This window comes from Muntiacus reevesi, chromosome 18, assembly GCF_963930625.1.
Source record: "Muntiacus reevesi chromosome 18, mMunRee1.1, whole genome shotgun sequence".
Taxonomy (NCBI): Eukaryota; Metazoa; Chordata; class Mammalia; order Artiodactyla; family Cervidae; genus Muntiacus; species Muntiacus reevesi.
The window spans coordinates 46,290,652-46,302,930 of record NC_089266.1 but is presented as its reverse complement, the minus strand read 5'-3'; the positions used below and the strand labels follow the sequence as shown (position 1 = coordinate 46,302,930).

General features: G+C 56.7%; 1 protein-coding gene across 1 annotated transcript in view; it reads right to left on the bottom strand.

Annotated features, from left to right (window-relative positions):
* Positions 1-429: 429 nt before the first annotated feature.
* Positions 430-12,279, bottom strand: part of TMEM132E (transmembrane protein 132E) — a 56,808-nt gene continuing 44,958 nt past the window's right edge. Inside the window, exons 3-9 of the mRNA XM_065910117.1 lie at positions 11,048-11,194; positions 10,602-10,794; positions 9,769-9,912; positions 6,703-6,908; positions 4,566-4,851; positions 3,509-3,700; positions 430-2,542 (exon numbers count right to left, since the gene is read on the bottom strand). Of these exons, the coding sequence (XP_065766189.1) occupies positions 1,487-2,542; positions 3,509-3,700; positions 4,566-4,851; positions 6,703-6,908; positions 9,769-9,912; positions 10,602-10,794; positions 11,048-11,194 (2,224 nt within the window). The 3' untranslated portion in view covers positions 430-1,486. The remainder of the gene's footprint in view (positions 2,543-3,508; positions 3,701-4,565; positions 4,852-6,702; positions 6,909-9,768; positions 9,913-10,601; positions 10,795-11,047; positions 11,195-12,279) is intronic.

Genomic DNA, 12,279 nt, shown 5'->3' with positions numbered 1-12,279 from the left:
GGCTTCCCTGGGAGAGGTTGATGGTGACAAGGAGGGTCACCCTCTGAAAGCTGGACTGAAGGCAGAGGAGGAAACTGGAGCGAGCTCAGCTGTGCACACAGCCCTCTCACCTCTCTCCTTATTTTTCTGCCCCTCTACCCCTCTCCTAGAGGAGGCATCTCTTTATGAGAGCACACTTCTGGGTCTACCAGTCCTCCATCCCCGTGTGAGCATCCCTCCAGCACCCGGGGGTCTAAAGGGACCCGGATGTCGGAGAAGGAGGCACAGAACCGCAGGCGGCTCAGCCGTGTTTCCACCTCACGTCATTTAGTGTGACCTCCGTGTGTGTGTGTACACGTGCGCGTGTGCATGCACCTGCACCGCAAGGAAGGGACACACAGCCAGCCACCACTTACTATCTGTTCTCCGGGAGCTGTTGCCCCACCCCAGTCTTGTTGCCTCCGTTTATTTAAGAAAAATCTGACACAGTGGTGGGTAGAACCCGAGAGAAGGGCGGCCGTGGGATGGGGTCGGGGAGCCGCGGCTCCCTCTGCCTTGCTCATCCCACAGTCCTTCCCAGCAGTTGCCTGGTGCCCTCGCCCCCTCCCACGGGACGCCGCCCGGTGGGGGAGTGGGTGGCCACCCCGCAGAGAGGAAGGAGGGGTGGGCGGAGCGGGAGGGGCGGCTAAGGCGTGGTGTTGATCTTGCTGAGGGGTGGGCGGGAGGCACCCAGGGCTCCTGGGCGCCCAGACCACAGTGCTCTGGGGTGGACCCACGACTCCTCCCCCTGAGGGCCTGCCCACAGCCCTTGGGGGCAGAGGATGGAGTCCTGAGATCTCAGAGAGGGGCCTGGCTTGACCCCAGCCTTCTCTATAGAGTCAGCTCCCAGATCTTAGGGAGGGACTGGGGCGGGGGGTGGGGGGCACCCGGAAGCCAGCAGATGCTACAAATATTCCCTGCTCCCCCCCAAATGTTTTATCCACAGCAAGATCCGTGGCAGGGCAGGCAGCCGCTGCCTCCCCACCCTGCAGGACAGAAATCCCTGAATAATGGTTTGAGAAAAGTCTTTGTGCAGCTTGTAACACAAGGCTCCCCCCAGAACCGTGCCCTCCCCCGCCCCCCTGCATGGGGGAAGCAGGAGACAAGGGGGGCGGGGCCCTCGGCCCAAGCTTGACTTCCATGCCCCCCACTTGGGGCAGGGGGGTTGTCTAAGATGGGAGGAGGGCTGGAAAGGGGAGAAGGAGGGTCGGGATTGCTTTCCTCGTAGCCAGCTCCAGGAGGAAGGCGCCTCCACCTTTGGGGGCAGAGGAGGGTGAGGGTGAGGCGGGGAGGAAGGACCACCTTGGTGCGGGGGGCGGCCCTCCCCACCCCGGAGGAGCAAAGCTGCAGGGGCCGGACTATAAAATCCACTCGCGCCGGCCCACATCACATGTGAGCAGCGTCCCGGCTGAGACTCACACAGAGCCCACCCTGCCCTGATGGGGCGGGGGGAGTCGGGACGGCACCTCTACGCAATCTCTTTGATTCTGCGCATGTAATTGTGCAGGTCAGGGGGCGGGGCGGGCCGCGTGGTGCCCGTCACATCCGGGCAGCCCCAGCCCAGGTCCTCTTCGTCTTCCTCGTCCTCTTCGCCGGCGGGCACCGAGTCATAGGCCAGCTCCTCCGAGGGCAGCGTGGTGAAGGTGGTGAACTTGACCCGCTTGCGCTTGGAGGTGGGCGAGCTGGCGGGGTCCTCGGCCTGGTCCCGGGCCGAGCCGCCCGAGGAGCCGTCGCCCCGCCCGTGCACCTGACTCTGGACGCTGGTCTGCGAGCTGCCGCTGCTGTGGTGGTCACCGTGGCAGCAGGCGGGCACGGTCTCCATCGGGTTGCTGGCGGGCGGCGACAGCTCCCCCTGCACCCGCAGGGGCTGCCCGTTGCCCAGGAACACCCAGTGGTGAGAGTGGTCCATGCTGGTCTGGCCCTCGGGCGGGATGCGCTTGTGCCGGTAGCGCAGCACGAAGACGATGCAGTTGATGAGGAAGACGAGGATGGCCAGGCAGAAGACGCCCAGCAGCGCGTACATGCCGATCTCCAGGTCCGTCAGCCCCCGGGGCATCTGCAGGAAGCCGGTGGGCAGCGGCAGGAAGTCTTCTGTGGGTGGCATAGCCGGGCTGACAGTGCCAGGGCCCGCGGCCTCAGGTCGGGGTGCCGCCGTGCCCGGCGGGCCAGCTACCCGGGCCTCGTCCTCGCCCCCGCCCGGCCCTGGCTGGCTGGGGCCCGGGTAGTCGTAGGTGGGGTCCTCCTCGTCCCGCCCAAAGTGCACCCGCAGGCCCACGGGGGTCGTGGCCAGCACACTCTTGCGCTTGGTCTTCTGGCAGCTCTCGGCGATGGTGAGCTCCGCGCGGAGCAGCTCCCCGGCCCCCTCGGCTTCTGCCACCACCAGTGGAAAGGCCCGGTCCTGGGTCACCGTGGCCACGCGCTCGTCCAGACTGCTCACCAGCAGCCCGTAGTCCCGGGGGCTGTAGAGGGAGAGTGGGGCCGTGGTGCCATCGCTGTAGGAGAGCCAGAGGCTCAGGAGGGCTTCCTGGAGGTGGAGGAGCAGGAGAGGACGGGAGTCAGAGAGCTCTTAGGGCTGGCTTCCCTGCTAGACCCTGAGCTCCCTGAGGGTGGGGCCAAGGTGCTCTGGCTCCCTGCTGTGTTCCCAGCGCTGGAACAGAGCCTGGTCGGTGACCAGTGCTCGGAACCATTATCTGCATGGGAGTTCTTCTTTGGAGGTGGTGGAGAGGGTACATAGAAGTTTATAGACTCATACTTCCCTGAGAATATCCTCAGCCACTTCACCCTTCTCCCCTGGATGAGCTGATGGTAAATCCCACCTTGGGTCTAACATGAATCCTCCTTCCTGCTCTAGAAGCCACACCCCATCTCCATGCCTGACTTTGGGATCACCCCCAGCAGACATGTGGACATCGAGAACACAACATACTCAACCTCAGACTTGTCCTCTGTGTCTTAAACCTCCTGAAAACTGATCTCCTTGTGGATGAAGAAGCAGGGCCCAGAGACAAGCCACAGGCCTGGGGTTACAAAGCAAGTTGAAGCAGAGAACTCCTGAGTCCTGACTTCTGGCTTGGTGCTCAACACCCACCTTTGCCCTCCCTGTGACCCCACATGTAACTTTTCACCTTAGTCCCACCGGCCAGTGTCCTGGTGTATCTGTGGGGAGGGGAGCTGTAGTTGCGGCAGGGAGAGGCAGTCCAGAGATGGGTGAGGGTAATTCCTAGGGGTAGAGGGAAAGTTAATGGGCCCTCTGAGAATCCAGGAGGGAACCCTCCACTGGAACAGCTCGTGGCAGCAGGTGCAGGAAGCGAGACCTTGGCCAGACTCCTATGCAGATGGCAGGGGATGGGGTGGGGCAGGCTTGCTGGGCATGAAGAGTAAACTGATCTTTCATTATCAGAGCCCGAATCTGGGGGACCCACAGTCAGAACCTGCAGGTTCTCCTTCCACACTCCAAGCCCCGAGGCTGGCCAGTTGGGCATCCGGTTACCTGCTTGAGGAAGCTGAGGGTCTGCTGGGCGGCGGCGGTGGCCAGGATGGTGTGGCTGCTCCCAGGGCTGGGTCGCAGGGAGAGGGCGAGGCTGGCCACCACCTGGGCCTGCAGCTGTGTGATGCTGACCTTCTCCTCCGTCACCGTCAGCAGTGTCTCCCCGAGCACCGACTCCGTCAGGGGGGACACCACCTGCAGCAGAGTGGGGTGAGAGTGGGTGAGAGCCAAGAAAGCGGGACTGCCCCCCCGCCCCCAGATCCCCAACCAGGGAGGAATCTGCAACCAGGAGGAGGGTCCAGAGGCAAAGTGAGGGTCAAGGGCTCACAGGAGCACAGATGAGAGGGGTGGGTTGAGTTTTAAAGAAAGCAACAGCCCTCCCCCCCGCCGCCACAGTGGTAAATAGCAACTGGTGGTCAGCCTCGATGTCAGGGAGACAAAAGGGACTGGTGGGGACTGGGGCAAATGGGAGAATTCGTGCCCATGTCAAAAAGGCATCAGTACTGACTCTGGCTGATGACTGCCAGGTCGGAATGCAGACCCAGTGTTGCCAGATTCATACTTTGTAAAATCAGAAATTTATATTAAAAAAGGGGGGGGGAACCTCCCAATTTTTAAATGGTGAATCCATTGGTTTATAAACCAGATATGTCTACAACCATATTTCAGCCCATGGGTCACTATTTATAATCCTTTAGGTGGATGATATCTGCCCAGGCACCCAGTTATCAAGGAGTAAGGTCAAAATTGAGTTCCTAGGTCTCCATGATTCCCTTTCCTGGCCTCTGGGTTGGCTGAGCCCTCCCCCCTGCCCCCTGCTCCTCATCCCCATCTACTCAGGGACCACACTGAGCCATGCAAGGTTGATGAGCCTGGGAGAGAGAACCTTCACCAAGGTGAAGTTGACCTTGACCTTCGATGATGGAATTTCCAGCAAAAGGGCAGGTGGGGAAGCAAGTGTGTCTCGGGGGCCATCTGAGGTTACTCCCTGAGGCTAAGGCCTCAGAAATCCTGTCTTGGGGATGTCTGTATCATGGCACACTCCCTGCCCCATGCCTACCTTGAAGGGAGTGGTGCCCGGCTCCAGCCCAGCCAGCGTGCTGCTGTCTACCATGCGTGCCACTCGGGGGTCACCCACCCGCATGAAGTCGCTGACCAGGTCGGTGACCTCCACCAGCCAGTCTGGGCCCAGCATGGTGACCACCTGGTCAGTGCCTTCTGATGACGTCGTGTGGAACTGGGTGAAAACCTGCAGGGTGGCGTGCTGGTACTGCAAGGTGCAGCCACGACTCGCACTCTGGGGCCGCTCCTCCTCCTCATCCTCATCCTCGCTCTCCCGGGCTGACCTGGGTGGGAGAGGCCAGAAGTCAGGGCTCCCCACCTCGGCTTGGACCCGTACACATCCCACTCTCTCCGTTGCCCCGCCGGCCCCTCCCCGGCTCCCGTGGGCGAAAGCCTGGGCTCGTCCCTTCTGTCTCTGCCAAGCTTGAAGCCCAGAGTCCCAGGCTTTGCTCTCCTAGATGGGTGTCTTTTTGACCCTCCCCATCCACTCCAGGTCCCTCTGCACCCCTGCTTGGCTGAATCCACACCTGTGACTAGCTGGCATCAAATATCAGCAAATACTGCCTCTTTCTCAGCACTGAGCATGTGCTGGGGCCTGGGCTCAGCTCTAAATTGGAGCAAAGGCGATCCTTGCTCAAGCGCCAGCAGGCTTAGCTGCCTCGTGTCCGACAGCTGTGTGGCAGGCAGAATTTGGATGTTTAGCTGATGAGATTTCCAAGCGGCATGTGGGAGGTGTGTCCTGGCTTCCTCTGACTGCTCACAGCGAAATGCAAGAGAGGGATAAAGGGAGGGAGGAACAGGCAAACAAAAGGGAACCCAGACTTGACAACTGGGGAAATTCTCAAACTCTCCAGATTGCCAAAAAATGTGAAAATCAGGAGGTTCAGCCAGGAAAGCAGGCTTTGGAGAGACAGAAGGGTGTGGCTAGTGCTTCTGAAGGATCAAACCACTGGAATATTCATTCACATAGAGGGTTCTTTAACTTATGTTAACTAATTTAATCCTCACAGTGGTCCTCTGAGTTAAGTGTTAATGTGCCCATTTCAGAGATGAGGAAACTGAGGCACAGTAGCCTCAGGTTGCCCTGTTAGCAAATGGCAGCGTCAGGATTTCAATCCAGGCCATCTGGCTTCAGAATTCTGGTTAATTCTGATAATGAATTAGAGTCTGGCATGCTAACTAGTTATGAGACCCAGGTGGTCAGTGCTCAAAATTTATAGGGTTAGAGTCCTCGCTACTCAAAGCAGTTTCAGCATCACCTAGGAGCTGGCCTGAAATGCAGACTTACAAGCCACATCCCAGGTTCAGAATCAGAATCTGCATTTTAACAGCGTCCTCAGGTAATTCATGTGCAAGTTTGAGAGGCTCTGGTAGACACCGCCTTGCTTTCCCAAATCTCTGCAGAAGTGAGCTGAGCCCAACTCTCACTGTGCCACCCGCGTCTCTCCCCAGGCCCACCGATCCCGCGCTAAGCTGCCTGCCATCCTGCCTCTCTTCTCTTCCCTGCTGGCTTTTCTGTCCAGCAGCGATGAGTGGGTGAGTAAGCATGCTGAGTACCCATGGGCCTGCCCCACAGATGGGCACACATCCAGATGTGTGAGCCTGGATCCCAGTGAGGGAGCCTAGTGTAAAGTCACTGTGTACCTGGCTGACGTACTCACAAGTGTGCCCCTAGTGTGCCCAGGCTGGGGCACGCATGTACAGTTGTGGGTGTGCCTGTGTTGGTGTTTCTATTCCATTCTGTCTGCTCCTTGACTGCTACCGGGTCAACTCCTTTTTCACTTATCCTTTAAAACTTAGCTCCAGAGTCACCTCCTCCAGGAAGCCTGCTTTGATTTCTCCTGGAGGAAGAGATGGATTTTTGCTTGGTGCCACTTGACTCTCTGCACTCGGGGCTTCCCCCATCCACTGCTCAGCAGCATATATACGACGGCTTCCCTGATGGGCCCAGAGCTTGGCTGGGTCAGGCTCTGGCCACGCTGACCCCCTCCCCCCATCAGGGCCTGGCACACAGTAGCTGCTCCATAGAAGTTTGTTGATTGCATAACCGACCTGCAGACTGTATACACCTAGGGTCTTAACACACACATGCAGATGAGTCTCCCCAACATCCGTGGTGCGTGGCGGGGCCGTACCTCCGGTCGGGAAGGATAGGAACCCTCCAGCCCTTCACTTGGCTGAGGCGGGCATCCGAGAGCTCGATGTGCAGGGGCAGCTTGGGCACCCAGACGGTCATTTCCAGGGGGGCGTTGAGGACGTCGTAGCGGAAGGTGACCCTGGCGTTCATGGACCCGCGGGATTCCTTTCCGCTAACAAACACATAGTCACAGCTGCTGGATACCTGGGGGTGGGGGGTGGGGAGAGAACCTGGTTGACCTATTTTGCCCTACAGGTCATCCTGGGGGGCAAAGAAGGGGAGGGACTTCATTCTAACCAGGAAAGTCAGCCAGAAGCCCATTGGACAGAGAAAGTGCCAGTCATAGGAGGCTGAAGGGGTGGGGCCGGCTGGGAGAAGGCTCTTAATTTTAATCCTCTGGGAGGAGGTGTCAGCTTTCACTCTTTGTCTCCAGAGATCATCTCTTAGTGGCTCCTGTGGGAGCTTTTTTGCTCCCTGGCAAGAAGTCAATGTGCCATTCCTTTGAAAGGGGCTGCTTCCGATGTGCCAGGCCCCACCAAGTCTGCAGGCTGAGGGTCCCCAGCACTGGCTCCCTTCCAGCATGACCGCCTGGGCTCTGGAGCAGGTGTCTGCTGGGCAGAGTCCTCCACAAGACAGAGGAGTGACCTGTCCTGAGCAGGACACTGGGGTGTGACTGGGTGGGGAGGAAGTCATGGAGGAGAAGGTGGCAGAAGGGCAGGCCCACAGCTCCTCCAAGGTGCCTCTGGCCCCGAGGCTCCGGGCAGATGGGCCAGCTGGTTAATTTCAGGAAGGGGGTGGTTCCAGCCAGAGGTGGAGGTGAGGGAAAGAGAGCAGGAATTTCAGGACCACAGAACCTTAAGCACAGACAGGTGGATGACTGCCACCAATGGGAGGGAATTTTTGCAAACGCATGCCCACCGGGACATCACCTTGCATTCTTAGAGGTTCCCCGGGTGAGCATATGCTCGCTGAACACATCTTGGTGGACAGCTGTGCCCACTCACTGAGGTGTCCATGCCAGTACTTCAGGGTAGATGCAATTGGTGTATGTGGAAGTGCCCATGCACACACCTGGCACGCCTGGAGAGAGTCCTGCGTGCAATGCATTTAGGTGCCTCTACCGGTGCACACCCAGGGGTGCCCATCCCTGCGTTTGGAGGAGGGTCTATCAGGCAGCCTGTAGGCTGATGCCACCCTGAAGGCTCCGGTGGGGGTGGGGAGGGGGCTGGAACGGCAGCTCATCTGTGGAGAAAGCCCCTGAGGTCCCAAGCTCCTTCAAGCTTTCTTAATCATCTGGGGGCGGGGGTGGGTGGAGGGGCGTGGGATGGCGACCCTGCCAGAAATGCTCATTTCCCACTTTGGAAGGCAGAGAATTCCAGCTGAAGGCTGGCAGATCCCATTTAGAATGTTGGCAAACTCCAGAAAGAACCTGGGCATATTTCGCTGAGAACGGAAACTAATTCCATTTAGACTCTGCTAATTCCCTTTGGTGTCTAAGCCACGGTGACTCTTCTGGTCCACTCTGGGGTGGGGCTGGGGGAGTCTGGCTGGCAGAGGAAGGGGCTGGGTGGGGGGGCAGGCCCACTTCTCCCCGTCCCAGCCTGCCAGCAGTGGAGAGCCCCATGGGCCTGGGCAAGGCTTCTAGTCCTCAGGAGGCTGTGGGGGTGTGGTACCCAGCCATCTGCTCTGGCTCACTCTGGGGATGTTATTCCTGAATGCGGGGGAAGGAGGAGGTGCGCCTGGGGCACCCCCATTCCTGGAGGGATCTAGTACAGAGCACGGAGAGAGAGAGCACACATTCTCAGGGAGGGAGAAGGAAATTCATATCCCCGGTGCCCCTGCTGAAGGATTTACAGGAACAGAGACAGATCCTGCTGTCTGATCATTTGATTTTGACACCAGCTGGAGGCTGCCATGGCAAGCAGCTCGCCCACGCCAGGTACCAGAGCTGGATGCCTCTTGCATCACTGCCCACTCCACTGCCTTCTCCCCACATCTCACCCATGACCGCTGTCTAAAGCCAGGGGAAATCTGAAGGACTTCCGGGGGGAGGTGGCAAACTAGGAGGGATGGCCTTCACTCCATGGAGGGTGTTCGGCCCAGAGAGGGGTCTCTGGGGAGGAGCTCGGGGAGAGGTCTTCGGGAGTTGGAGGGATTGCAGTGGGTGTTCCCAGAATGGGTCCTCTCATATGACCTTCACTCCTGGACTAACTCATGAGCTGCTTCTTCTTAATTTTTATAATATTTTTAATATTTATTTATTTTTAATACTATTAAATTTAATATTTAAATAATAGAAAATATAAAATAAATTTATAAATAAATTTATTTATAAAAATAAATTATTATATTATTTTATCATATTAATTATTATGCTAAAAATAAATTTATTATAAAATAAATTATAAAATAAAATATTATAAAATTTATAAAATAAATAAAATAAACTAAATAAATGTTTAACAATGTTATTAAATATTTTTAGTATTTGTTTATTTATTTGTCTGCATCGAGTCTTAGTTGCTGTGTGCAGGCTTCTCTAGTTACTATTCATGGGCATAGTTGCCCCAGGGCACATGGGATCCTAGTTCCCCAACCAGGGATCAAACCCACATCCCCTGCATTGCAAAGTGGATTTGTAACCAATGGATCACCAGGGACATCCCCTAACTTATGTTCTTCAGGAGGCTTCCACCCTGGGCTGGATCTCCATCTGTTCACCAGCCCCCAGGTTTAGGGCCTGTCTCTGAGTACCCCCAGGCCCTCCTCCCCTATTGCCTTACCCAGTGTTTGCCAGACAGCAGGGCTCCATAATGACTTGGGGACTGAATTCAAGTTGTCAATGCTGCCTTCTCCTGTCGGCCTGCCAGAAGGTCTCTTCTAGGACCTCCCCTTGCTCAGACTGAACATGGGATGCTCTCCCCCCCATCCCCTACCACTTCCCTCCTCTTGTCTACCAAGAGAACCTGTTTGAGATGTGAAAATTCCCCTCTGGGTTGGTGTCCTACTCCCCCTGAAGGTCTGAGGCCTTTTTCCCAGGGGCTCCCACCTCCAGGAAGCCCACCTTGATGATGTCCTCATTGTCAGATTCGCATTCCACCAGGGCAGAGACATCGAGAACAAGGCCAGTCACCTCAATGGCGATGACCTTGACAGGGATGGCCACTGTCCGGCCCGTCAGGATGGCTGTGTTGATGATCTCTGTGTCCTGCAGGGAGGAGAGGAGGGTGAGCTCTGTGAGTTGCCTGGGGTCCCCTGCTCTCCCAGGACCACCAGCCAAGGCCCCCAGCTCCTGGTTGCCCCCACCCCGCAGATGCATGTCCTTCTTGGAAGGACACCGGCACACAGGCACAGACGGATGCATCCACCCAGCCTCATGTGTCTTCTCTGATGCTCTGCTGATGTGGACTCCCATGGGTGCCTTTGGGGTCCACCCCACTCTGCTGCCAGAAAACAATGCTTCCCCAATCCCGCACCATCTTTTCAACATCTTCGATGCTCGTCCAGACTCAGAATAACATCCAGCACGTTGGCCTGGGTCTTCCACATGCCCCTGGGCTGGCTCCACGTCCTCCTAGCCATTCCAGATGCCCCTGGGCTGGGCCCAGACAATCATCCCAGTGCACTCTCCCTAAAACCCATTGCTTCTTTGAACAAACTATTCCCTTTCCCATTGCTGCACATTTGTGCACACAATCCCCTGCCTAGAGCACCCTCATCATCTTCTCTGACTGTGTGAGCTCTTCCTCCATGAGCTCTTCAAAGCTCCACTGTATGGTCACCTCCTCCAGGAAGCCCCCCCATGGTGATGTCTCCCACCTCCGTGCCCCTCAGCAGCCGCTGTCCCACTCCAGCACCGGGCACAGAGCTTGCCTGCCTTCTGCGAGGGCAACTCACCATGGCCAGGGGCAGGATGGCCTGCACGTCCCGTTGGATGACCGTCAGCTCGGTCACGGCCCGCTCCAGGTCCGGCAGGGCTCCGTGGCCCCGGTAGTCAATGTGCCACATGATCCTGCGCTTGACTGACTGGCTGGTGAAATTCTCCATCTCAAAGTCCAGCTGTAGAATCTCCAGGGGTCCCTGGCCCTCCCTGCATGGTGGGGGAAGGGACGAGAGCCCAGGAGGAAGGGCTGGGAGCAGCTCAGGAGCTCCAAAACCCTTGCTGGGGACTCCATCCCTCCTCAACGGCCTGCCCCGGGGCCCTCTAAGCCTTCCCTAGCCTGGGGAGTCCCCAGAAACTAAGCCCCAGCCCTTCTGCCGGCTTAGCCTCCTCCATCAAGACTTCCCCTCCCGCTCCCCCATGGTGTCCTGCAAAGAGCTGGACAGAGGAGCCCCCAGCTCACCAGGGGGGCAGTGGTGTGCCCTGGGCCCAGGACACATCCACGGTGGCTGTTGAATGCTTGGCCCCAGTCAGCAGCTCCGAGGTCACGTGCCATTGGCCACTCCGTGACTTGGTTCCTAGAAGGGTCACACCCTTCTTGGCCTTCACCCTGGGACAAAGCAGGAAGAAGAGGCAGAGGATCAGCCTGGGGTCCCAAGGCTGGCTACCACACTTAGGCTGGGGCTGGGAGAAGGGGGAGTGGGTGAGTAACTTACCCCAAGTTCTAGACTCAAAGCTTGAAACTAATCTGGGGACTCTGGTATCACATAGCTGCAGCCTCTGGCCCTCAGTGGAAGCTGTAGTCCCTTCTATTATCTCTCTCCCAGGTCTTGCCATACCTCTATTTATATACTTTAGTGACAGGGGACTCACTACTTCAGCACACATCACATTGCATTTTCAGAAAGTCCCTAAAAGGAGAAACCTCTTCCCTATATTTAGCTGAAATAGAACAGTCAGGGGCTCTGTTGGGGCAAGAACAATTCTCCTCCACCCAAATAGACACCTGGGGAGGTGAGCAGGTATTCTCTGAGTCTTCTTTTCATCAGGCCTTAAAATCTTCAGGGCCTCCAACTCTCAACTTTGGCCATAGTTTCAAGTTACCCATACCCTAGGACACTCTGAGATATATCTAAAGTGTAGTGTCTTCAGCGGTGCTGTAGTTAACACTAACTAAAGCAGAATGATTATCACCTCCCTAATCCTACACACTCTACTCCTATTAATGTAGCCTGAGATCTCTGAGGACTGATTTAACTCACATTCACATTCAGGTATTAATCACCGAATTAGTATCACCCTGGGCATGGTAACCCAGTCCAGTACTCCTGCCTAGAGAATCCCAAGGACAGAGAAGCCTGGCAGGCTGCAGTCCATAGGTTTGGACAGCATCGGACACAGCAGCAGCTCTCCAGGAATATCTGGACAGTTAGGAGAGAAGGCTGGAGGTTAAGGGTGCTGTTTTGGGCCCCATGTGTTGTGCTTGGGTTGGAGGGGAGCATTTTGGTGGGGCTTTTCTTATATCCTCAGAATCACTCAGTAAGACTCAAACCACGGATTCTGCTTGTGAGACGTCATTATGTTTTGTGGGGATGTGATATGATTGAAGGCAATTCTGAATTTGTGAACTGTATCATTCTCAGGGTGTAGAAAAACTGGGGCTCCCCCCAGATTTTATCCCAACCCCAAGATTAA